At 36.9% G+C, this 24,836-nt stretch overlaps 1 protein-coding gene across 18 annotated transcripts in view; it reads left to right on the top strand.

Moving 5' to 3' along the window:
* The first annotated feature begins 46 nt into the window (after nucleotides 1-46).
* Nucleotides 47-24,836, top strand: part of RIMBP2 (RIMS binding protein 2) — a 159,631-nt gene continuing 134,841 nt past the window's right edge. For 17 of the 18 annotated variants that reach the window (XM_068654282.1, XM_068654284.1, XM_068654289.1 and 14 more), the window contains exons 1-5: nucleotides 47-1,426; nucleotides 7,644-7,760; nucleotides 12,095-12,205; nucleotides 15,841-16,065; nucleotides 17,010-17,144. In XM_068654282.1, the coding sequence (XP_068510383.1) occupies nucleotides 1,424-1,426; nucleotides 7,644-7,760; nucleotides 12,095-12,205; nucleotides 15,841-16,065; nucleotides 17,010-17,144 (591 nt within the window). In that variant the 5' untranslated portion in view covers nucleotides 47-1,423. Of the gene's footprint in view, nucleotides 1,427-7,643; nucleotides 7,761-12,094; nucleotides 12,206-15,840; nucleotides 16,066-17,009; nucleotides 17,145-19,990; nucleotides 20,368-24,836 lie in introns of those variants that run through there. The other variant, XM_068654298.1, reaches the window with a different exon arrangement.

Here is a 24,836-nt window from a genome sequence, read left to right on the forward strand (position 1 = left end):
CGCCAATGGTTGTAAGGAAGTTTACAAGCAAAGTAAGGAAAGATTGGTTGCCTTAGTGCTCATTCTAGGTAAAATGTATTTTTATTCTATAGTTTTCTAGAATTCTAATAGTAAATATTATTTATACGAAGTGCATTGAGAGGATCAGTTCTGCTGTTCTACAGCCGGTTATCTAAAATGTTGCTCCAAATTTGGTTGTGTTGATTCTTTTTTAATTTATAATGTAGTAATTTGCCCATCAAAAACAGAAATATGAATAAGCCGCTTCACGCTTTCTTACTTGTTATATAGCTGCCTCAGTTTGTTTTAAAACAAAACTTGTTTTTCACATGAACCTTTGTTCTGTTAATATTGTGGGGGAGGAAATCTCTAACCTATGCACTAATAAATTTATCTACGCAAGTATCTTGTTGCTATTATTATATTCATGATGTTATTGTGACCTTTGTGAATATTTCCAGTAAGTGTTTGAATAAGGCACGCATGTCAAACAACTGCTAATAAGATAATCAGTCTTAGTCTGATTATCTTATTTCCTGAAAATCTTCACACACACAAAAAAAAAAAGGCAGGCAGTACTGAAGATATGAATGGCAGTTATTCATTTAAAGTATTCCCATAGAATTTTATTGAATATTAAACTTGATAAATAGAGGAGTTATATTTGGATAAAGCTAGTCATGTATTCTCAGATTCTGTATAAAAGCACATTTTTCACTATCCAGAAATAAAATAGTGGCATCTCATTGCTGCTTCTTACAGGGAAACCACACCCTCTGTACAAAAAGCACCAGGTGGGAACACAGATGAATTCAATAGAGTGAGCTAAACTTCCCCGAATACAGAACAGACATTTCTAGGCAATGCAGTGTTTGTTTAGTGTAGCACTATGTGAGGTTTAATGAATGTAAGCCTGATAAATAAAATTTAGAAGACAGAAGGAGCTGAAGTAACTAGGAGGAAGGATGCTTTTCTGTATAAAAAAAATAATTTTTAAAAAGCCCTTCAAAGAGCTGTGCTTAATGTAGATTATTTGAGAGTGGCTTGGGTGATTTTTATTTATTTTTTTTAAACTTCAATTACAGTGTTAAACTTGATTTGATATGTTCTGGTGGCTTGTATGTGACTTCTGAAAATAACCGTGGCATGCTTCCTCATGCTGCAGTCAGTGGGTCAGCCTTTGCACCTGTGAATCAACTCAGTCTTTTCTGTCATATACAATAACTGGCTCTTCAGTTACACAGTGCTGCTTGCAGGCTGTTTTCATTACCTCTGTCAAACATGCAAAGTCCTTCTGCACAGTAGTACAGCACTTCCAAATCAACTTTTTGGAATAAAAAAGAGCATTTTATAAGCATTTATAATCAGGTTTTGAAGAACGAAAGTACTTCTCAAAGATTTTTACGAAGGGAAATTTATAGAAATGGTAAGTAGTTACAAAATAATTGTATATTTTAAAGAATGTTTTGATTGCTGCACTTACAGGCTGCTTTTGAACCTTCTTTAAGAAGGGGGGAAAGGAGTTTGATACTGAATAGTAAGTTTATCAGAAATTGCTGGTATACGAATAGCTAACAATATATAACAGATTGTGGTCTGGGAAGAAAGCAATTTTGTTTTATGCATACAAAAACAAACTGTAATTCCTGTATCCACACTTCAGAGAGAATGTGAGACTATATTGGCTCAGCCCCCACTAATTCCTCTCAACTCCAGTAAACTGTGCTGGATCACATTAAACTAACACAGAGCACAGCTTAGTTTAGAGAATATGGCAGAATGAATAAAGACTCACCAGAGGTGCCATTTATATCGCAGCTCACTTTACAGTCCTTATATGTAATTTTACAGAAAATGCACAGGCATTTTTTAATTGTCCTTGCTATGTGTTCACTGTCAAAGTCTATTAACGGGATTTATGTTTTGACATCTTTCTAGACATTAAAAATTTCAAGAAGTTTCAGTTTAAAAAACTCTAATTACAATGCACTTTACAGAAATTGTCAGCACTGCTGTTATGGAGAACATTGCACTTTACAGATGTGAGAAATGATTTTGGGAAGAAAGGTGAGCTGAAAGAGGAGGTATCAGCACCAAAAAATTCTGCATGTTTTGTTTTTCAATATCAAAACTTTGGACCCTGTACACCAACTATAGTTGTGAGATGCACCCACCACTGTAAATAAGGTCTAAATACAGTTCCACATTAAAAGTGACAAGAGATTCCCACACAGGAGAAGCAGCCATTGCAACCTGGCACGTCAGCGTTTGAAGTCCTGTCCTGTGGGCTCCTAGGGATGTGGGAGATAATATTTTTTCTCTCAATAGTTGTAATCCTGCTTAAGTAATTCATTCAAAAGTGACGGAATCATTTCCTCTGCTATTAGTCCTGTTTATTTGGTGGTTTGGAAGAATGCTCTTTTGCTTCGTAGTGCATCTTCTGAACAATATTGTGTGATCGGTTTAATAGTCAGCATTTCTGATGGCACAGCTTTTCACGCGGGTTTTTCTGTAGTGCTCTTCAAATACCTACAGGAATTTGTCCACAACGTCGATAGTCAACACACAGTAGAACATTAACTGATGTGGCAGATTGACTTGTTTTTTCCCTGTTCCAAAACAGCAGACCTTCTGGTCATGAAATGATGCTTTAAAAATATGAGTAGAGCCTGCTTTGTTTTATTTTTAATGTATCAATAGGTTTTACAGTGGAAAATTAAATAAATTTTCATTTAGAACTCCCTCACCACCTTGGATTGTCAATACTGTAAATTGCAGCTGCATAGAGATGTTCTGAGAAAACAATTACTTCCTATTTTATTCTTCCAGGTTATTCCCTAGGATTTTTGATTTAAGCATAGATAGCAGTCAGGACCTGAGTCTAAGCAGAAGATCTGATGCCTGCAATCTACTCAGATCAGCTTGGCACTGGTGAGAAGTAGTTTTGATGGAGAGGGGTCTAAACCTAAGGAGAAAACCCTACTGCTTCTACATTTATAGCAAATACTGTAGAACAATTGACATGTGTTGAGGCAAGACATGAGCTTATTAATACGGTCATGTATTAAAAAAAAAAATCATACAATGACAAACAAAAAAAAAAAAGGTGTTTTTTTTTCACTTGGTTATGAATGAAAAGTTTAGTCATTTAAAAATGCATAGGAAAATATAATCAAGAAACAGATACCAACCATTGAAAGCAGTATTGATAATGGTTTATTTTAATGCAGATTTCTAGGGGGAACTACTTAGATCTGATCTTCAAAGTGAGCAAATTAGGTCATCTACATAGGTGCGGGATACAAGGAAGCAGTTTCCAGGTTTAAAGCCATACATGCTGGATAAGGTTAATTCTGCTTAGCCTCTTTTGTTCTATTCTTAATATCTCCTACTGCCATGGGAGAGGGTTGCTTATGTTCAAAAGAAAGAAATAATCATTTCACACACAGGTCAGTAAAAGTACAAAAAAAAATAATTCTGAATTGCTGATACAGTTTCTTACACATGCATTCTTGTTTAGAGTGGTAGTCTGACTTGCTTAGAAATTTAGTTTATTACTGCTGTGAATCTAAGCTAAGCCACAGCTATCAAACTGAAGCATTCAAGTTCTGTGATTAGCTAAACACAAATGGAAAAAAGAGGTTAGTTGTCCTGCCATATTACATTTCAAGCTGTGAAGTACTGATAGTTGAAGGCATCACACAGAAGATGCATCTGCAGGTAGATGGTTAGGAAGCCAGTGGGAGTTAGGAGCCTAATTGCAGTGTTCTAACTGAAACAGAATGTTATGTTCAGTTTTAAGCTATAACTATTAAAAAACACTTTAACGACTTTTAAAATCACAGTATTGATATCTTATGCATTTACTATAAAAAGTACCATAGTATCTTATTAAGTAGTCAATAGTGTAATAGAGCAGGAGAAAGAGAATTGGAAATTGAAAGAAAACAAGTCAATATTTACCAGTCTTCCACTGCAATGGACTCTTACAGGGTTGCTCTTCATCCCTGAATACTCCATCGTGTGGAAACTGCTTGTAAACACCAAAAATGCAGTAATACAGTAGATACTACAATGAATGCTTCATTGCATTTCAGTATTTTGAGTGTGTATATTTGAGCATATATTGAGATCCCTTTTCTCTATGCATGTTACTTTTCTGGCCTTCTTGGTGGCAACAATTTTTGTGTCTAGTTACATAATTAGAATAAACTTCTGAATTTTGAAGTAATACAATATATATAATGTCTATTACTGCTATCTTTATACACTACAGAATTATATCAGGGCATATATCATCAGTGTAGTCATACGAGTTTATTTAATCTTAGCTCTCTAGCCCCAAATAATTTCTATAAAAGCCCAGCAACTTAAAGAAGTTCAGTCTCTAGGTTACCTCCCTGAAGAGAACCTTGAGTTCCCAAAATGTTGCTTATTTTCTAAAATCAGCACATTAATTGATGGGGGGGGGGGGGGAGGGGGGGAGTAGTGTCTCCACTGTAGGCTATATATTTTCTGCTGATCTCTGTTTTCAAAATGTAAGTAACCACAATTTTGAAAATTAATTCTCTTTCTTAGGTTCAGATGTTGCTGATTTGTCTACTGTGCTTATTCTATCTAAAGGATTGCATGATTGCTTTACTTGCAGACATCTTCCTTTTGCTACTTTATTTCTTTAATGGACTTTTGGCAAAGGCCTTTTAAAATACCATAGCTTGTAAGCAGCAGCCTTCTGCAGTGCTACAGATTGACTTGGGACCTGACCAGGAAAGTATTTACCAGCTCTTCATGCTGTTGTTTGAATTACTGGCGTTATTCACTTAATGCTGTTGGGGAGGGGGTGGAACAAAAAAAAACTTTTCCAAATGCAGACCTTCTTACCTTTGGAGCCATCTCATTGCATGTCTTAAAGTTTTTTTCCCATTTCTTCTCCTGGTCTTTGACTTCCTTTTGTTGAGGCTCTTGGTTCTAGAGGCATAGTGTCTTTTCTTATTGAATCTACCTCATGGTATCTGTAGTGAAGAAAAGCAGCAGTATGTATGCTTAGTAAAGGTCAGTCATTGATGATATGAATGAATCTTGGTTTCATCCACACTGCTGCCTACTATCTTTAAATGGATAAATGTAACTGCACACAAATGAATCTAACTGCATCAGAAAGCAAGATGAAGAAAAAAAAACTCAAGCAGCTTTTAACCTTTGGAAAATTTGCAAGAAACGTTTCGAAACATTTTGGTTCGAAGTCAGTTCGTGCAGATTTAAACATAGCATTTCTAGCTCACATAATTCCTCTGCTTTTGATTTTCCCTTTTGGCAATTTATTCAGTGTAGATTTAGTGGATGGAATCTCAGAGGAGAATAAAAGCCAGTGTTTTGAAAACTAATGAAGTAATTATCTAAAGCATTATTTACAATAATTATTTAGAAGATAATGAGACCCTTTAATTATGTTTGTTCTGCATAGCCAGCCTTTCAATAATTCAGGTTACTGCTGTTCAATTTCCTCTGTACTCACTTTGCACATTAGAAAAATGTCACAGCTGTTTGTAGTGCATAAATATGGGCCCTCATTCTTGATGTCATTTGTCACATGATAATCACCTGCTCACTTTGGTTTGGAATAGGAGGCTTTTAGATTCAGGCTTCTCTGACTCTCCTCAATGTAGCGTGGAACAAAATAAATCATGGGTGAAATAAAGCTGAGCCAATTAAAAGTTATGTTATGGCTTTATAGGGGTACTACTATATATTAACATATATGCATTAATCTAAGGTTTCTGTTAGTATTATTATAGGTAAAGTTTGACTTCAAGGTAATTTTCATTTTGGTAGTCATTATAATTTTATTTGAAATATTTTTTATAAAAGAGCCCTACTCACTTGTGTATAAGAAATTCAGAGCATCATTAGTATTTAGTTGCTAATAAAAATTTTACCTGTATTTTCATATGTATTTTTGAACTTTCTGCTAAAATAGACAATTCTGCCTAGCACATAATTATCAATGGCTAAATATTATATCATCTCTGAGGAGATCCATCTTTTTGTCATGGGCTATATCTTCATTCCTCTGTACAAATGTGGCAAGAATAACTTAATGTTACTTTTAGCTGTTACTTAAATATAAGGGTCATAGCTGGACATATATGGCTTAGTGGCTTGGTGCCAGACCATTCTTTTAGATGAGAGATTTTTTCTTTTGGAACGGAATCACTGATTCTGTACTGAATTGCTGTAATGTATAGGATTTTTTTTTTTTTTCCTCCACTAGGAAAGAGACCTTATTTCTTCTTCCTTTTTCATCTTTCAATGTTCTGATGCACTTCCCATTTTTACTTCTGGGTATGTTTTCACAATAGAAGAACACTGAATTTCAAAACTTGATGCGTTTTATATGTTTTGCACATAGTTTGTGGATATGCTTTGCTTTTAATTATTTTTGATTGATTTTTAAATAATCTTGTGTGAAATGCAGTTGAAATGAAGTAGCCTTTGAGGCTACTGCAGTGACAGCTAGTTACTAGGTTCTCAGCATAAATATGTCTCAACTGATTGGGATCTGCATATTGCACACTTATCATTTTTGAACTCTTCCTTAATTGAGGAGAACTGTGATGCTCTTATATGTACAGAGATTTCTCCCTAAATCTGTTCTAAGCTTTTTGGCTTCAAAATGGTTCCCTGTGCCTGTAGTTTCCTTTTGAAGGTAAAATTTGCAGTCTGCACACTCTGAAACCATTTGAAATATCAAATTTATTTTTTCTTTTTTTTTTTTTGGTAGAAATTTAATTCTTAAATATGGTTAAAGAAATCCACAGAATGTGTTGATTGGTTTTGTATTTTGTTTCACCTGATATGAATCGTTTTTATTGTTGACCTGTTGAAAATGTTACTTACTTCTGTCCTAATTCCAGATGGGAAAATTAATTCCTTTTTGAAACTGCTGAAACAATAAGATGAACTCAGAGTATCTATGGCTATGACTTTAGTGGGTACACACTGCCTTGCTGTACAGATGTTATACTCAGTCAGTATAAATAGCAAAGTAAGAACAATGTATTATTACTGGATATAAAGCACTTCACTGTTCCCATTGGGTGGAGAATCTCCGAGGACTGTCAGGAAGCTACTTGCTCTCCAAAGGGAAAGGCCTAGCTCTGTTTTTAAGCAGTTTGACCTTTTGTTTCATGCTATCTACCAAACTTTTGGGAGCCTGCCTTACAAAAAGTACTAGCTTCTAAAATTCAGAAACACCCTGACTGCTCATTTGCAATAAAACCCTTTAGAGGAAAAAGGGAAGATCTGAGTCATGCTTATTTATCCTATGACTAAATGTTTTGGTTGTCTTTTGAAAAGCCCTAGCAGGAGAAATGGAAGGGCAGCTTGCTTTACAGGATTGTCAGAATACCCACCTGGCAGCTCCAAAGCTTGAATTAGAGATACAAGACAGGCCATGAATGTATTGGAAGGGAGGGAACAATGCAAAGAGAAAAGAAAGAAGAAACAAGTAATACAGCTTGAAGTTACAACTAGCAAAATGGTGCTGGCTGACTTTATCAAAATTCACAAGTCCTGTATGCCAATTTAAACTTCTCTCTAGAGAGTTGAAATGCTCTCATGCCATTTTTTTCCCTTTGTTACAGAAGGCTATCAGTCACATTCTGGATCATAGCTATTCTTTACTGGATTCCCCCAGGGCAAATCAATCCTTTCCAAAAGCAGCTAAGTCCTTGACTAAAGAGCAAGAGGAAGACAAAGTGGTGAGTAACCGTTTCCAATCCTAGGACTTGTCAGAGACTGAGAACTTCTGTGTTCCCCACTCTCCTCCCCTCCCCCCCCCCCCCCCCTTTTTTTTTGTGTGTGAGCATGGTGTTATTAGCAAGCGTTTAAAATAACCACATTTTTAAATCTTGCCATTAAGAGTTATATAGGAACTATGTAAAGCCTTGTTAACAAAAAGCTTTGTATTGTAGGTTATGAGAGTAGTAAGCAAACTAATTAATTGAAAGAGAAGAACCCTACTGCTTGGTAGGCAGCTTAGAAAGTGGATTTTTTTTCTAAGCAGAAAGCAGAAATGTTTCTCTAAGCAGAAAGCATCCTTGTGAGTCATAAAGTCATAACATGCACACCTTCTTTGGTTACAAAGATGGGCTATTTCAGTTACACTGCAGCTGAAATCATGATACCAATTCTATTAAAGAAGAGTTGCTCTAGAGCTTGTGAAACTTCTCACAGCAGGTAAATTTTGGTGTCCATAGTAAGTCTGAATTGAGATATAGATCTAGTGTTTAAAACTAAGCTCATTGCCCCAAAAGGTCATAGCCACATTTTCAATCTGTTCTTTCTTGCAACTCTGTTGACGAAATACTTTTATCTGCACAACAAATATTTCACGTTAAGAATTCTAGTTTCAGATGTGCCTCTCTCTCTGTCTCTTTCTCTCTCTCTCTCTCTCTCTCTCCAGAGTTTGCCATAAAGCATCATAATAATGGTTTTCACAAAATGCCTGGCTGGTCTGTATTCAACTGCATTACCCACACGTGATATCACCATAAGTGGTGAACTTCTGTTATTGTCCTTTGTGAATATATTTTTAAGCATTCATTGGTAGAATAATTTTAGCTTTCTCACATTCCCCACATTTAAAAAGTCTCTGCTTTCTAAGCTGCCTACCAAGTGATACATTTGTTTTTAAATAAATTAGTTTGCATGTGTAGAAGAGTACATTTAGTGTACTCCTACAATATAAAGCTATTTTTTACCACACATTTATACAGTTCCTTAACAGATACTGACAGCAAGATTATAAAAGAAGTTCACCTAAAATTAGATTCAGAACCATTATAGGGACTATAACAAGTTTATACAAAGGGCTTTCAAAGTATTTAGTAGAATACTGTGTGATCTACATTTCTGAAATAGTTGGATAGTTGACAGCCTATTTATGAGTTTTGGAGGCTAATTTTAGGTTACAGTAATCTTGCCCTATGCCTGGAGACTTGATCCCTGAGAGTCACCCACTTTTCTGCCAGGTCAGGCTCTGATGTTCCACTCAGACCTGAACCATGACAGCTGGCATGCTTGCACTCACTTGATTTTGAAGCTATTTATAAGGCTTTTGTCAGAGTTCCCATTTATACAGTTTCCCCTAGTGTATCTTCAGGATTTTCCTCACAATATGAGGCAAATAAAACCATGGAACAAAGAAGTCTTAGAAAGAAAACAGATAAAATCATAGGAAGATTAAATTCAACAACTGTTGTAATGTATTTTTAATCACAGCTGACATATTTTTTTAAATGCTGATAAATAAGGGAAATTACTATAATCTTCAAGTGAGTTCAAAGAAAATAAAGGTAAAGTCCCTACATTTCCCTGTAATCCAGCTGGATTCATATATCCATTGATAACAGAGTTTGTTTTATATGATAGATTTGCTCTCTATGTTTCTTCTCATCTAAGTTGGCTCATTGATAAGCTAAAAGCAAGCATGTCCTATGAAGAATGACTTACAGACTTGTAGGCCAGAATGCTTTTCTTGTTTTTCCATTGAGCATTTTTAATATCCTACACAGACATAAATAAGTGCCCTTGTTGACTTCCCTATCATTTAGTAATTCGGAAAGGAAATCTGGAATTATTTTAGTTGCATTAAAATATATTTTATGTGATTAAAGGAGAATAGTTTCATTCTCGTGTTATAAACTGTAAAGTTCCATGCTTACACATTGATGTAGCACTGCAACTCAATATAGTAACATACAAAAGGAAAATAAGAACTGAGTTGTTATACAATAGTGGTTATTTAAATAAATAGATTTATTTGATGTTCTAACTAGAATGAATGATTTATTGCAGCTTGAGAGAAGCTGTCAGATTTGGGAGGAGGCAGTGAAGTTTCAGGGACTTCATTAGTTTGGAAATGAGTGCTTGGAAGGGAAAATATTTTTCCTATTTCTTCCCCTGCCCTTGGCAGGTGAGACAGGCTGTTGGAACAAAAAAGGGGAAAGAAGGTGCAAGCAAAGATGGGAAGCAGAAGGCCTCTTTGAGCAGGCCTTAATTTTTGCTTTTCCTAGTGGTGGTAGTCCATGGTGTCAGTGCCAACCACTGCTGCTGTGAAGATTGTTCCTGTTAGCATTAACATTACTGCCCTTCCTCCCTCACCATCAGCAGTCACAACGACCTGTGCCAGCCTTATGCCTGGGGCCAGCTCTGGTCCCAGCCAAGAGCTCACTCAGTTTTATTTCATTTTGAATCTGCTTTTATTATCTAGGTACAGCAGTCTACTGAAGAAAAGCTATTCCTACTTGTCTGCTGTACCAACATGATTTATATAAGTGGTCTTATTCAGTGTCCAGCAATAATCTTCTGGAAAATATTTTTAAAATCATCCAATTTACATCAAAATGCTTTCATGTGTAGTATGTTTCTTTGTATATAGTCCTCTGTAGCTATGTGCTACAACTCTCAAGTATTTTTGCATTTATATTTGCTACCTCCTCAGTTTCAGTATTTTTTGATATGTGGTGTTTCCCACCAGTGAAATGTCAGATGAAAACAGGAAAAAATCAGAATATGAGAGGAGGGAACATTGTATTAATTGTTCAGAAAAGATTTCTGGATTCCTCCCAATCATCCTGGGCTATAACTAGCAGAAATCATCAAAGCTAAAACTGTGACAGATGGTTGGTGTTTGTAATACAAGCGGTTCTAATGACCACCTTTGGTTCACAGACAGCAACGGCGGAACATCTACGTAAAAGGCTTCTCTTCAATCCCAAGCAGCTATCTGCTTCATTATAAGCAATTCACTTTTCCATTCTCTTGGGTCTGTTTTTACTGCTTTTTCCTCCTACCATTTTCTGCTGGTAATTAGAGCATTTCGAAGGCTGATTAGGGAAAAGAATAGACTCGAAACTTCCTCTTCCACATAGAGACTCGTTTGCTATGGCAAGGTTCGACTTTTCTCAAATATGAACTCCATACCCCAAAAAGTACAAAAAGCCAAGTCATGCTGGCAAAATAGAGACAGTCTGACTCACCATCAGCAGAGAAAGGATGAAAATAAGGGATAAGGGTAGTGGTGCTTGGAAAAACAGAGATCACTTTTGTTTACCCTCTGGGTGTAGCTTTAGTTAGCCAAGATTATATGTTATGTAAAGTAAAAGAACATCTGTTTTGTTGGCACTCATAGCACACAGTATGAGTGACAACAGGAGTCTCCGTTATGAAGTTTCCCTTAAACACTCAGGAACAGAAGGAAGAGAGAAAGAAAGTTTCCCTTTCCTTAAAGGAGTACCGAACTACAGTGAACTGAACAGTATGGTATGAGGCCATTTCCCTAGCTGCTTTATGTTGTTTATTTAGGTTTCCAAGTGCTAGGAGGCAAGACTGCCTTACACTGATTGTAGCATACTGCAAAGTTTATGTGTGATTTCAGCAATACCTTGAAATTTAAAAAAGGAATCAATGGTAAGCCCTCTAGCGCACTTAAAATAATACTGCATATTTACTCTGTACGCTGTCATTCAGTACTGGGTAACAGCAGAAGGAACAAACGTTCTACCGTGTGTGCTTCTTTATCCCACCTAATTCCAGGGATGTAGCAGAAAGTGCCCTCTTTTGACTGAGTAATCTGATGAAGCAGTGCCACTTACCATTTGACTACATGCTGCTTATAACCCTGCTCTTTCACCCACCTTCTACATAAACCCAACATGAGGTTCTTACCGGGTCTGACAAAGAGACAAATGCCACACAAACAGCAAATTGCTTCTAGTAATATTATTTATTATTTGGATTGCAGTGTTAGCTAGTCTTCCGTTCTGTAGCATTAGCACACCACACCATGCTAAGCATTGCACAGATGCTGTAGCTATAGCTGGGCTCTGCCACGAAGATGCTACGTCCTCAGTTGTTGACTGAATGCCACATTTAATTTGTTCCATTAGACTTCTTGAGCTTTAGGGCTGTACTTTGTATCTTGTGCTTTGCCATGCAAAAGCAAAATGCTTTAACACCAGCAGAATCACTAAGACGATTCAGATGTATTGTAATACATTTTAGTGAGATATCGATGAATTATGTTCCACAGTCCAAAAAGGGCAACAATAAAGCAAAGCAAACATTCAAAAAGCTTCCACACTGCAGACCTGAGGACAGAAGCAAACAGAAAAGTTGCTCAGTAACTCCTAAGAAGAGCAAGGTAAGTGTTACATGCTTTAAAATCTTCCATTGGCTTTACTGCCCCCTTCCCCCTCCTCCCCCCCCCCCCCCCCCCCCCAGCATCTGACACACTAAGGTTTTGCCTTCCAGATATGAGTATTTTGGTTTTATGGTCTAGCACACATTACTTAGCTGTCTGCAGTTTAAGGAGTTATGCTATGAATTTTAACCAGTATTGGGACTGCACCACTACTTTTTTTTTTTTTTCCCCCTAACTCTTCTAATAACAGATATATAATGCTGTCATTGTAAGGAACCCAACTAGAATATCAGTCAATTCAAAGTAATCACCCCCACAGGAAAACTCAGACATTGGTATTAAATTCACTTGGTCATGATTCTGACATTTGTACGTGAGGCTTGTGAAAGAGGGCTCAACACCATTCCAAAAAAGAACCAAGTCTGAGATTGGCAAAGGTAACAGAAACCTTTGCCTTTGGGTTTCCTGAAGATATTCTGCTCTTGTGACAGAGACACAGCATCCCATTTATCTACAGAGAAACTGCTTTTCCAATGACACTGGGATGCATTAGTAATAGGGAAAATTATTTGATATTTACTCAGTTTTATCTTTCCTATTCACTAATGGATTAGCTCTCCAGAGCTCTCAGCGCTTCTCCCTTCAGTGGATACAAACACGATAATAATTGCTTAAAAAAATCTATAAACACTTAAGTGTTTGGCAACTCTCAGACTTTTTACTGTATCGTTTACTCAACAGTTTAATGCTTAATAGAAGAAACTTGCCTGTTAAATATTCATGTGCAGATTTAGCAGATATAACACATCACAGATTCAATTTTTCTAGGTCTTTTCATTCATGACAAAATGAATTGTTTCAGAGCATGAAAATTACATTTGTTGGAGAGTAACACATAATTTACTCTTTTGAGGTCAGTGCCTGGATCTAGTTGTATGAACCTGTTGGTATTCCAGTTGGGGGCAGTAAAGCTTTCATCACTCAAAATTTGGTACCTTTTTGGATTATGAAATGAAAAGTCAGTTCAAGTGGCCTCAGTTTACAGAACTGTTGCTCATTCATGTTATGACAGCCTCCCTGACACTGAGAGACCAGCTGCTGTGCTGGGGTTCTTACTCCACTTTGATATAGCAGAGGATGACTATTCATCTCTGCAATAGAGTTTAGCAGAGAGCTGGTTAACCTCTGGTGATTAGATTGTTGAACGATCTTTTAAGTGTAGCAGATGCTTTTGCCCAAGGGCAGGCTGTGGAGCCCCATGAGGCAAGGCCCTGGGGCAGCATGAGGGAAGGACCATGCACTGCAGGACAGCCAGGGCTGAGGTAAAATGTGCAAGGAACAGCCCTCCCTGCCAGCACCATGCTGAGAGGAGGAGGAGGAGTGGGGCAGGGATGAGGTGCACCTGCAGCCCTCAGGGAGACCAAGGAGGAGCAGGTATTTCCATGCAGTCTGTGGAGAGCCCATGGAAAGCAGGATGATACTGTCTGAACAAATTGTGGCCTTCAGGGCCCAGGCTGGAGCAGGTTCTCCTGACAGGAACTGCAGCCTGTGGAGGACCCACGCTGTAGCAGATTTTTCCTGAAGAGGGAGGTAGAGGAGTTGGGAAAGAAGGAGAGAGGTTGAGCCTGGGAAGTTGGGGAAAAGGGAGAGGAGAAGGTAGTGTGTTAATTTTTGTCCATCTTCCTTACTAAGGAACTTACCTATTCTAATTGAAAATAAATATTTTTTCCCAGGTCAGGTTGTTTTTCCTGTAAAACAATAATTGTTAAGTAATGTCCCTGTCTATCTCAACCCATGAGCTTTTTCATCTTACTTTCAGCCCTGTACTGTTGAGGAAGGGAAGTGAGAGAGAAGTTGGGTAGGTGTCTGGCCAAGGTCACCCCAACACACTGCAGTAGCAAGAGTTAATATAAATATTTGAACAATCCGACTTCAGAATCTGTAATTTGGCAGAAATAACAGTATTTCAGGGTGCTGTTTAAATAGGAGTATCTGCTGATATGACTTGCTTAAAGTCATATATACTTTTTTTTTTTTTTTAATCTAATACCTGTAGCTGATCTTCCGATTGACCAATATTTGATAAATTAACATCTTGGGGTATTTTTGTTGTTGTTGTTGTTTGTTTGTTTGTTTTAATATGGTGTCACACTGCTTCTGGTAATGTTAACCTTCCATTTGCTGAAGTACAGGAGCTATTGGGAGACGCTTAATATTTGGGCAAATTTTGATCCTACTGAGCTAATCCAAAGTTCATGGATATATGTTCAGTGTATTATAAAACCAAATAGTATTAATATGCAAAATTTTATTAACTATCCATCAAGCTTAGGAAGGTTATGTGTGTCTGACAAAGCTGTTTACAAGGCTCACATTAAGAAAGTGACCTGAAATCAGGACTTCCCACCCCTCTTCCATTTTTCACACTTCCAACACAAAAAAAAAAAAAAAAAAAAAAAAAAAAGCCAGGAAAGATAGATAGTGCAATAATGTTAGCAGATACAGCTGTTTTGGGGTAATTCTAGTTCAGATAGATCTCAATTTAGAGATTGCTAACAGTTACTACTTCAAAATTAAGAGAATTCTGTGCTCTTTTGTTGTTATTATTATTATTATTTGAATATTTGTGTTTGCCATTTTACCCATAAAGTAAGTTTTGTAATGTTTACTGCAGTGCAATGACTTTGCTTGCTTATATTTCTAAATCTTTTTATAACACCAACATGCAGTAATAGTTTCAATTGCTCTGTCAAAAACCAGCCATGAACATTAGGGACATATTATACTGTTACTTAAACATTGTTCCAATTGTTCCAAAGGTAGTGGGACGTGGCTTACATACTTGAAGGCAGCGATGACAGTGTTTTTCTGTTACTGTAGTTTCATTACGCTAAATATTCTAATTGTCCTGAAGACCACCCTGAAGATTCTTATTCTGTTGCTGAAGTGGTATAGTATTTTGTGTAGTACTGCATAAGAGTCCATAGGTACAGGTCAAGTATTATGGAAATTGCTGGGTGTAAAGCAAGAAGAGTTGGGACATAAAGATTTGTGAGCTTCTTAGTCTCAGCGAGAGCTACAGTTTCTCCCAGAATTCTCATGCAGTTGTGTAAAGTTTGACTGCCTAACAGCTGATTCCCAGTGAACAGTTTGCAGCATGGTCGAACATGCCTTTTGGAATACAGTATCTCAGGTGCAGCTGAAGCACATCTTCCAAGTGAAGTGCATGTCCAAGGCATCACTAGTAAGGATAACTCCTTAATTTGCTATGTGATACAACAGTAAGTGAATGACCAGATACAGTGATTGAGCAGCAGCACTTTGTTGCCATGAGGTGATAAATACATTGATATCTATATATTCGAAGTGATCATGGCTAGCTGGCATCAACTGAATGAAAAAAGTATGAAAAGTATTTTTCTGCATTTCATTTCTTTGAGTTGTTCCTCTCTTTACTGGTGATTGATCAAGTGAGATTATTTCTTGTTCATTGACTGCATGAATGAAAGATCTTACAAAGAAAATTTTCAAATAATGCACTTCTGGTATGACTTGTGAAACAAGCTGAACTATACTCTTTCCCCCAGACACAGTTTTAGCAAAAATAATATGAAAAATATATTTCTCTTTACCAGGTTGTCAGCCCTTCAACTTCATTGGCATTGTCATCCAATAACACTACTGTTATCACAAAAACAATTACCAGAACATTTCCTCTAAAGCAGAAAATGCATTTAGTCAATGTTAAGGCCCAGCATCTTCAAAATATCAACAAACAATCGGAAAGCATTAAAGATCTGGAGATTCAAATGCTGCAAGTAGAATGTGAAGAACTCAAAAATCAACTAGGATGCTTAAGGGTAGGTAAAAATCCAGTTCTATTCTCAATATCTAACTTTGCTGGTAAACAGTTAAACTGAGTCACAGAATCACAGAATATATCACAGAATGGTTGAGGTTCAAAAGGACTTCTCGAGCTCATCTAGTCCAACCCCTGCTCAAGCAGGGCCACCTAGAGCAGGTTGCCCAGGACCACGTTCAGACAGCTTTTGAAGATCTCCGAGGGGAGACTTCACAACCTCTCTGGGCAACGTGTTTCAGTGATGCATTGCTAGCACAGTGAAGAAATGGTTCCTGATGTTTAGACAAAATCTCTTGTGTTTCAGTTTGTTCCCACTGCCTCTTGTTCTGTCGCTGGGCACCACTGAAAAGAGCCCAGCTCTGTCTTTGCATCCTCCCTTCAGGTATTTATGGACATTTATAAGATCCCTCCCCTGAACATCCTCATCTCCAGGCTGACTCAGTCTCTCTTCGGGGTACCTCAGTCCCCTGATCACCTTGGTAGCCCTCCCTGTGTTTGGACTCTATCAAGTAGATACAGGTATCTGTTGTTCTGGGGACACAGAACTGGACACAGTGTTCCAGGTGTGGCCCCACCTGGAACTGGATCCTTCCCCACCTGAGTGGAGGGGAAGGATCAATAATCTTGACCTGCTGGGACTACTTTGCCCAATGAAGCCAAGAATGCTGTTAGCCTTCCTCACAGAAAGGGGACATTGCTGACTCATGTTAAATGTAGTGTTTACTCCTAGATCCTTACAATAGTTTATTCATACAGGTTTTAAAAACAGTTAGAAAAGATTGCATTTTTCTTTTTTCTGCTTTTTTTTTTTTTTTTAAATCCAAACAGACAGCTAATTGACATTAAATATTTTCTAAATTATCATGTGTAGAAAAGGTTTTGTGCTTGAATGCACAATATTTCTGGTTTAGAAATAGAAATTGAAAATCTCCTGTCACGCAGGAAGGGCTGATGGGGCTGAAGCCAGGTGACATGGAAGAGCTACTGAAACAATCTCAGAAAGAACTGTTGTGGCTTCAGAGACAGCTCTCCTTTATCTCTGCAGGAGGCTCTGTGTGTGTTTTGGCAGCTAGCAAGGTGAGTTCCATTACTATTTTCTCAGGTTTAACTCCACTTTTTACAGCGAAGTGGGAAGGGGAGGGTTTGTCTGGCTTGTTTTATTGAAACAACACACTGCAAAAGTTACTTTCATACTACAGGTAGTAAGAGGAAGATTGGCCTCTCAGGATGTATTTTAAATAATTACTGCATGTAATTTGTAGGGACAAGAAAGAATATCTCTGGGGAAATTCCGTATTGTCTGTGAAAATGTACGTACTTTTAGTGTTAAAATGGCATTTCACAGAACCATATTGTACCTAGAAACATGCTTTATGTTTTATTACTTTTTCATTAAAAAAAAAGTCTATCAGAAGGTAGAATTGTTGTATTGGGATTGCTATTCTCAATCAAATGGTGCTCCTCTCAGCAGCACCATTAATGTGCATTCCTATTTACCAGCAGCCCATCATCAGGTACTGTCAAGGTACATCATTTTTAATGCTGATATTTGGCAACTACAGAATAAATATTAAATTGTTTATGTTAACGATGTCTTAACATCTTACAGTTCCAATAAAATGTGAGTCCTCGTCTGCCATGGCATAACAAGTTGAATATGTCAAGTGTGAAGACTCATTTCTAAACAGTTGCTTGTGGTAAAGCATATGTTTTAAAGCCTTCATTGCAGTAAATCTGTGCTGGTGGTTAAAAAAAAAAAATAGGTGCCATTTAATTTTTGAGTGATTTCATTTAATTTATTCATATAATTTTCCATATCTTTGAACACAAGGTTTCCAAAAATTTTATGATAATGTATATATTTTATACAGATGTATATCCACACACACACATATGTACACAATATATGCTCTTTATGCTTATCTATGAGAAGGAATAAGTTTGCTTTGTTCAGTGTGATGAATTAGTTATGCTATTTTACAGTAATCTGACTTATTTTCAAGTATCTGGCACAGCAAATTTTTCTTTTTCTTGTATGAATGCATATAAAGAAATAGATAGAATCATCTAATCTACAAAATAGACAAGATAGATTTCAAAAATGTGTCACCTGGAATCTTTAGCTATCACTTTGCATCATATGCTGCAGATCTGTATTTGTTGCTGAAGCACAATACGTGGTAAGTGCTTATATAGTCATAGTTGGAAGGAATGTTTGGATTTCAAGCTTGCATGTAGCTCAATTGAGGAAAAAAATTTAATTTGCCAAAATTAGACTTTAAAAAAACAGACAACAACAACAAAAAAGAAAACAATTTATTATAACAAACTGGTTATAAATGTAAGATTGTACTTGCCTGATGATGAAAACCATAATCTAATCTGGGAAGGAACATATGATCCTGAGTCGGAACAGCTTTTCTCTCCAAAAATACCAGAGTTTTGTTTTTCTGGGTACAGTTGTGAGTAATCTCAGGGAAGGTCATTTGGGGCTGAGATGGTGGATACCTTAGTTTTAGATGTTGGACCTTCTAGAAAGACTGCAGTTTTCTGAATAGAATGTGATAAGTAAGAAATTTGGGGAAGAAAGCATACGTTATCTGCAAACCTTTACCTCAATTTCTGACAGTATCTCAGGACAAAGGATCAGATTTTTAGTTGTTTCATTCAATGAAGGACATTTTTAGAAGCAACAAGTAACTTTGAAGATCATGCTGTGATACTCTGTACTATATTTTAATTCTGAATAATGAATGCTTTTCATCCAAATGGCATTGGTGCTACTCACTGTTAGTGGAATCTTTGGGGTAAAGATCTTAGTAAGGCTCTCAAACAGATTGATGCTTGGGAACTGGAATATCCAGAAACGTAAGTAATGCTACTTTTGAAGGATTCCTTGTCTGGTTAAAGAACATCATGGTTCAAGGTTCAAATTTATTATGGTCTGGAAATCCAGATAAGTCAAAACTTGAGAAAGAGATCACCTGATGAGTCCTTCTATTTTCCAGTGAAGTATCTGATGCTAACAGTTCCTGGAGGTCAAAGTACTCTCCACGTATTCGGCTTCATAAAGAAGTATTAGGCATTTGGGGAAATCTGGCTCTTCTCACTCATGTCAGAATCTTCTGAAATTTTTCCTCTTCCTCATTATGCTCATTAGTAAAACTGTAGGGAGAAGACAGAAGTTGCAAAGGAACTGTAAGTTAATGTAGCCTGTTTAAGTTACATAGACACTCCATTTTTGGGATAAAGGGGAGACATTATTAAATGGGAAAATGTATTTCTGCAGATACTTTAAGAGAATTCAGTAAAGTAGTGCCTTGGGAGTGCAATATTTCCTTACTCTTTTAAATACTGAAAGGGAAATACAGAAGTTCCACTCCACATAACTTCATATGTTTTCTTCAATAATTTAACTTTCATCAGCCTCAAGAATTCATTATATTATAGTGAATCCACTCCCAAAGTGGTCAGACTCCATGAGTCAGAAGATCTTTGCTGAAAAAATAATAATAATAAAAAAATGGACTAAAGCTAGATGTTTAAAAATATATTTATTTAAAATCTTTCCCTGTATCCCCTAGAGTGTCTCCCTCTAGTTGCTGGGGAGATACTGGTGGCACACTGAGCAGTTTTTGTGTGAATATATTGGGTACAGTTTGCTTTAGAAGAGGAAAGACAGAATGGTTCAGATGCTCCAGGTAATCTGTCTTAATACCCTTCTGCATTTGAGTTTCAAAGCCTTCCATTGGGCGAGCTTGGCAGTGAAAAAAAAAATGCAGCTCACATTTACAGTTCATTGGTTCGTGCCAGTAGGCCACAGATGACCTACTGAGAAGATCCTGTGATAGCATTACTTGGAGGTAAAATAAAATCTCCCAACACCCGCCTTCACCCCATCCCCCTGTCACTGAAACACACCCTTGCTGAGATCCCACTTGCTGCTTGTCAGCTCCTGTCCCTGCTGCTGTGTCAGGGTTAATACTATGTGAAAGGGAAACTGGCAAATAGGGAAAGCCATCTTTGTGTGCGTATGTGTGTGTGAGCACTGCTGTTTCATAGGCTCTGGCAGCTGCTGCATGGCCGATGATGCTTGCTGTCTCTTTTTCACCCTGCCTCCCTGCAGACAACTAATGAATCATTTCTAGCCTGAATACAAGCAGTGCAAACACACCAATGCTGCTGCTGCTGCCGCCGCCGCCACTGCTGCCTCTCTCTACAGGGTTGTAATTTGACACAGTAGACTGCAGCTCTCTCTCGGCAATGATCTTGCTGAACATCGGAAGCACTTGATTTGAAGGTATGCTGAGATTTCACCCCTTCTAAAAATAGCTATTTCTGCTAAATGCTTTATGGGCCAAATGAGGGTGGGAGGGCTGAAGATTTGTAGGTGTGTGTGGAGGGGAAGAATCCTCTTTTTAGATAGCGGTAATGAATCTGTAACTCGTATCAGAGGCAGACAAACTTTATTGTTCTGCTGCAATTTGATGATGCCCTTCACTGGATCTTTTCTTCTAGGTGATGCTTAAATAATAAAATGTGTTTCTGTTATGCAGGAACACTAGGTAAATGGATTAAACTCTTGCTAGATTATTCCATCCTCCCTCCTATTGATGTTTAATCTGTTGTCATTTTCTAGTTACTTTTGTGGTTTCCTGTGAAATAAATACTATATTCAGAGGTTTGCTGGTGCCATGTTTCTTTTCTGTATTAATTTCTGTGGGCAAAGTTAGTAATCATACTGGCTAGCAGCTCTCTCCCCCATGCCTGCCCCCCCCCTCCTTCCCCCGCCCCGAGCCCCCAAGCATGGTGCATATTCACAGTGTCTGCTTTGAAGATGTATATTGTCATGTCATGACAAAGTCATGAATATCTTCCACAGAGATGTTGTTAATTAAATTATATATGGTATATACGTCTGGCATCTAATGCTAAATTAGACCAATTGCAAGTAAATATCTCTCGCCCTTTTTGGTTGGAGGGAGAGATCTTTTGCAGTTGTATGTATGAACACACTATGTATAGCGGTATATATTGGAATTGTTAAGCATGTGAGTATGTAGAACAATACAATAGCATTTTATTATAGCATATGTATATAAATACTAGTTATTTAGTTAACATGTGCAAGTATGCTGTGTTCAGTGATATAGGGAATACTGCAGGGTTTTTTCATTAACCTCTTTTCAAAATTGGCTGTTGCCAATAGTGTTGGGCAGAGATGGTATGCCTTTCCAGGACTGATGTGATGGTCGACATTGTAGCTGTAGGTGGTCTTAGCACTATTTTAACTAAGGTAAATAAAAGTGCATATGAAGACTTCAGTTTTTCTTTTTAAGCTACTGATGTCTACGGTAAAACACTAACTGGGCTTTTATGACTAGTGCAGATAGTGATGCAGAGTTTATATATAAAATAACTCAACAGAATAACTTATTAATGAATTTTGTCACTGCATTTAGTAAATCAGAGTCAGCTTATAAGGTGACTGGAAATATTTAGAAGAAAGACATAAAATTAAAGCCATTGCACTTAACATTTAAAAAAATCACAAAGACTGCAGAGACAGGTAGATAATACTAAGGCTACAATCAACAAAATTCAAATAAGGACTATTACTTAGCAAGATAGAAGAGCTGTCTTGAGAAAACAGCATGAAATATTAAAACAGAGCAATGATAGAATGTAAATTAAAACTTCTCCAGAAATTCAATGCAATTGAAAATAACAGTATACATGAACTGATATGAAAGTTATTCCAGTCACTTTATATTTCACCTTTTTTGATCTGGAGGTGTTACATTTTTATTAGAAAAGGGCTTTCTAGTTGACTAAGCTAGCAAATGAGGAAAACAATTTAGATGAAATCTTATAGATCATAGCCAGTATTTATAAGTGTAGCTATCCTATGAAATATATTTGCATTACTTCTTGTACCTTAAAGGAGGATGTTGGGTCTCTTTTAAGTGACTTGGTTATTTTTGTTAAAGAGATCTGGTGGTCCTGAACAGTGGCTGTGTGCATACTACTTTCTTTTTAATAGGAAAAAGTCCTACTCTAAGTCACAGGATGGGTTTGGTTGGAAGGGACCTTAAACAGTCCCTTAAATTAAACTAGGGATGTGATCATGCTGCAGGCAGACTAGACAGCAACCTTGATTTTTCATAGCTATATATCTGAATGGGTTCCAGCTTGATAACATACAGCATGACTGTACTAGAGGCAGTGAATGGAGGTGCAGTTACTAAATACAACTTAATATATTTGGGTATACCTGGAGCACCTTTTTGCGAAATTAAATGTGTTGAATATTCTAGAATTACAAGTAAATTTCAGCTTTAAAATGGCACATGGTTATTAGGGGTAATAAAAATAACACATAACAAAATCCAGGACCATGCGATGCCACAAAGTCCTGTGTGAAAATGAACTGAATATCTGATACATTCTACTTTACTTAATTGATAATTGCAGGCTCTGAAATCTTAAGCATCTCTCTATATATGTGGTCAGTCTCATACTGATACAAGCTACATAAGTGCTTTTCAATATGTACAGAATATGTATCTCTTTGTAGGCCCCTTCATGCTATTTTTCATATGTGTCAGATGTGAACACTCATTGTAGTTCAGATAGGTGTGTGATACTGAGTAAGAATTGAATGTATAAGCACAGAGATGTTCATTTAGGAAATAGATTATTACAGAAGTACAAGCCTTTCTGAATTGCCAGGACTAGAAATAAGATGCTTACAATCTCTGGAAAATTAGTATACTCTGATATAAGAATATAAGGGTTTTCCTTTCTGTGTGTCAGATGCCCCACCATGTATCAAAACTAAATATCGAAAATCATACTGACTTTATTCTGAAATAAAGAAGTAGTTGGTCATATATCACTCTTTCCTGTCCATTCAATATTTATGTTGAATGAATCATCATAGAATCATAAAATATTCCAAGTTGGAAGAAACCCACGAAGATCATCCAGCCCAACTTCTGGCCCCACACAGGACCAACCAAAAATCAGACCCTCTGATTTTGTCCAAATGAATGAAGTGTGGTTTGAGAGTCAAGGCTGCTTTTCACTAAATTGCAATTGTTTTAGGCCCTCTTCACTGCTACAGAGTATATCCAGAGTAGCTGAAATATCTATTAGTTAAGATTTTTTTCCTGGGAGTTATGTTTTAGTATTCAGCAAAAGCAACTGACTAAAGTGGAATTTTGTGTAAATCCTTTGTTTCTCCCTTTGATACCATTAGCTTGTCATGTCCAGTGAGCTCTCTGATAAAATGGCAAGCTACATTGGTAGCATTTCCTCTCCATCATTTTGCAAATCTAGCATAGTACTAAGTAACTGAAATCAATTAAAGATTTTCTGGAAAATGACTAGTACCACTTGTGATGATCTCTCTTCTTATTGTTGATGTTCTAATCTGTCCACCGCAGGTGAGAACTGCCACGAAGCTTAGTTGAGAGTAGCATATACTCATTGGTGCTATAATTAAATATATATATATATACCAATCTCATGACTAAAAATAGAATCAGAATTTAGCTACAGTGCAGGAAAAATGCAGCTTCTTCAAAGCAACATGTCATGAGAACAGTTTATGTTCACCAGTAAAAAAAAAAAAAAAAAAAAAAAGGGCTTTTTTCAGGCTTATTTGCACAAACTGGGCTCTTGGGAAATGACAGTGACAGCATTGCTTTGGCAGAACAGTTAATGATCTTCTGGAGCAGCCGATTGACACTGAAGTTTTAATGTGGTTGTCCTGGGTTTCTTTGCTAAATGTGACCACGCTCTGCTTGATAATATGTTGGATCTGTTGTCTTTCTGTAAAGCACAATTGTAAAACCACCTTTGGCTGACATTTTGGCAAGGAAATTAGAGTGGCTTGTAGGCTTGTGGCTCAACACTTTGGCTTGTACTTATAACATGGGGCTCAGTAAGGAAATCAGAGCACAATTTCGAGCTCTGCCACAGATTCTATGAATGGCCTTGAGTAAAGTGCTTAGTATCTCTTGGGCTCTGTTCTCCTTCTGTAAATGGGAATAATGAACTGTTTCCACTACATTCCACTTATTTTTTTCTGCTTCAAAAATGAGACCTTCAGACCAAAGACTTCTTAAATCTGATAAATCTTATGAGATTTATAAATCACTTATAAATCACTTGACAGTCTTCAATGTATGTTGTTGATCAGTAGAAAAATGTTTCTAAGGGCCAGAAGAATCTGAATTGATTCTGAGTTTCTTGGAATAACATTTGGTTTGTTAAAGTTTCTGTTGTGCTCATGGGTATGTTCAGTTCAGAGTGAAGAGCCAGTTTCCTTGATAATGGCAGAGGTTTGGTAGAAAAATTTGCAGTGCAAAAGTCAGGAAATGAGAGTACAAGCCAGATTTTATTTTATTTGTCATAAAGTTTTACCTTTTCTGTATTACGAACAGTATAACACTGCTTGTTTCTAAGGCAATAAGTGTTAATATGCTGAATGTTTGATGTTGATTAGTAATCAGCAGCAGTGTACAATATTACTCTGAAGAACCAAGGGGAAAACATTGTGAATATGATAGTATAGCATAATTTCTCTTCTCTTTTTTCATCTAATAACAATTATAAAATATCTTTTTTTTTTTTTTTTTTTAATCATTTTAAGCTTTTCAGTGTGATACCTTCTTTAAGGCCTAAGCTTAGCACAGTGGGCTGCTGGGCAGTCAGCATGCAAACCCCACACTACATATAATTGAACCTGTATATATAAATTAT

This window comes from Anas acuta, chromosome 17 (assembly GCF_963932015.1).
Source record: "Anas acuta chromosome 17, bAnaAcu1.1, whole genome shotgun sequence".
Lineage (NCBI taxonomy): Eukaryota > Metazoa > Chordata > Aves > Anseriformes > Anatidae > Anas > Anas acuta.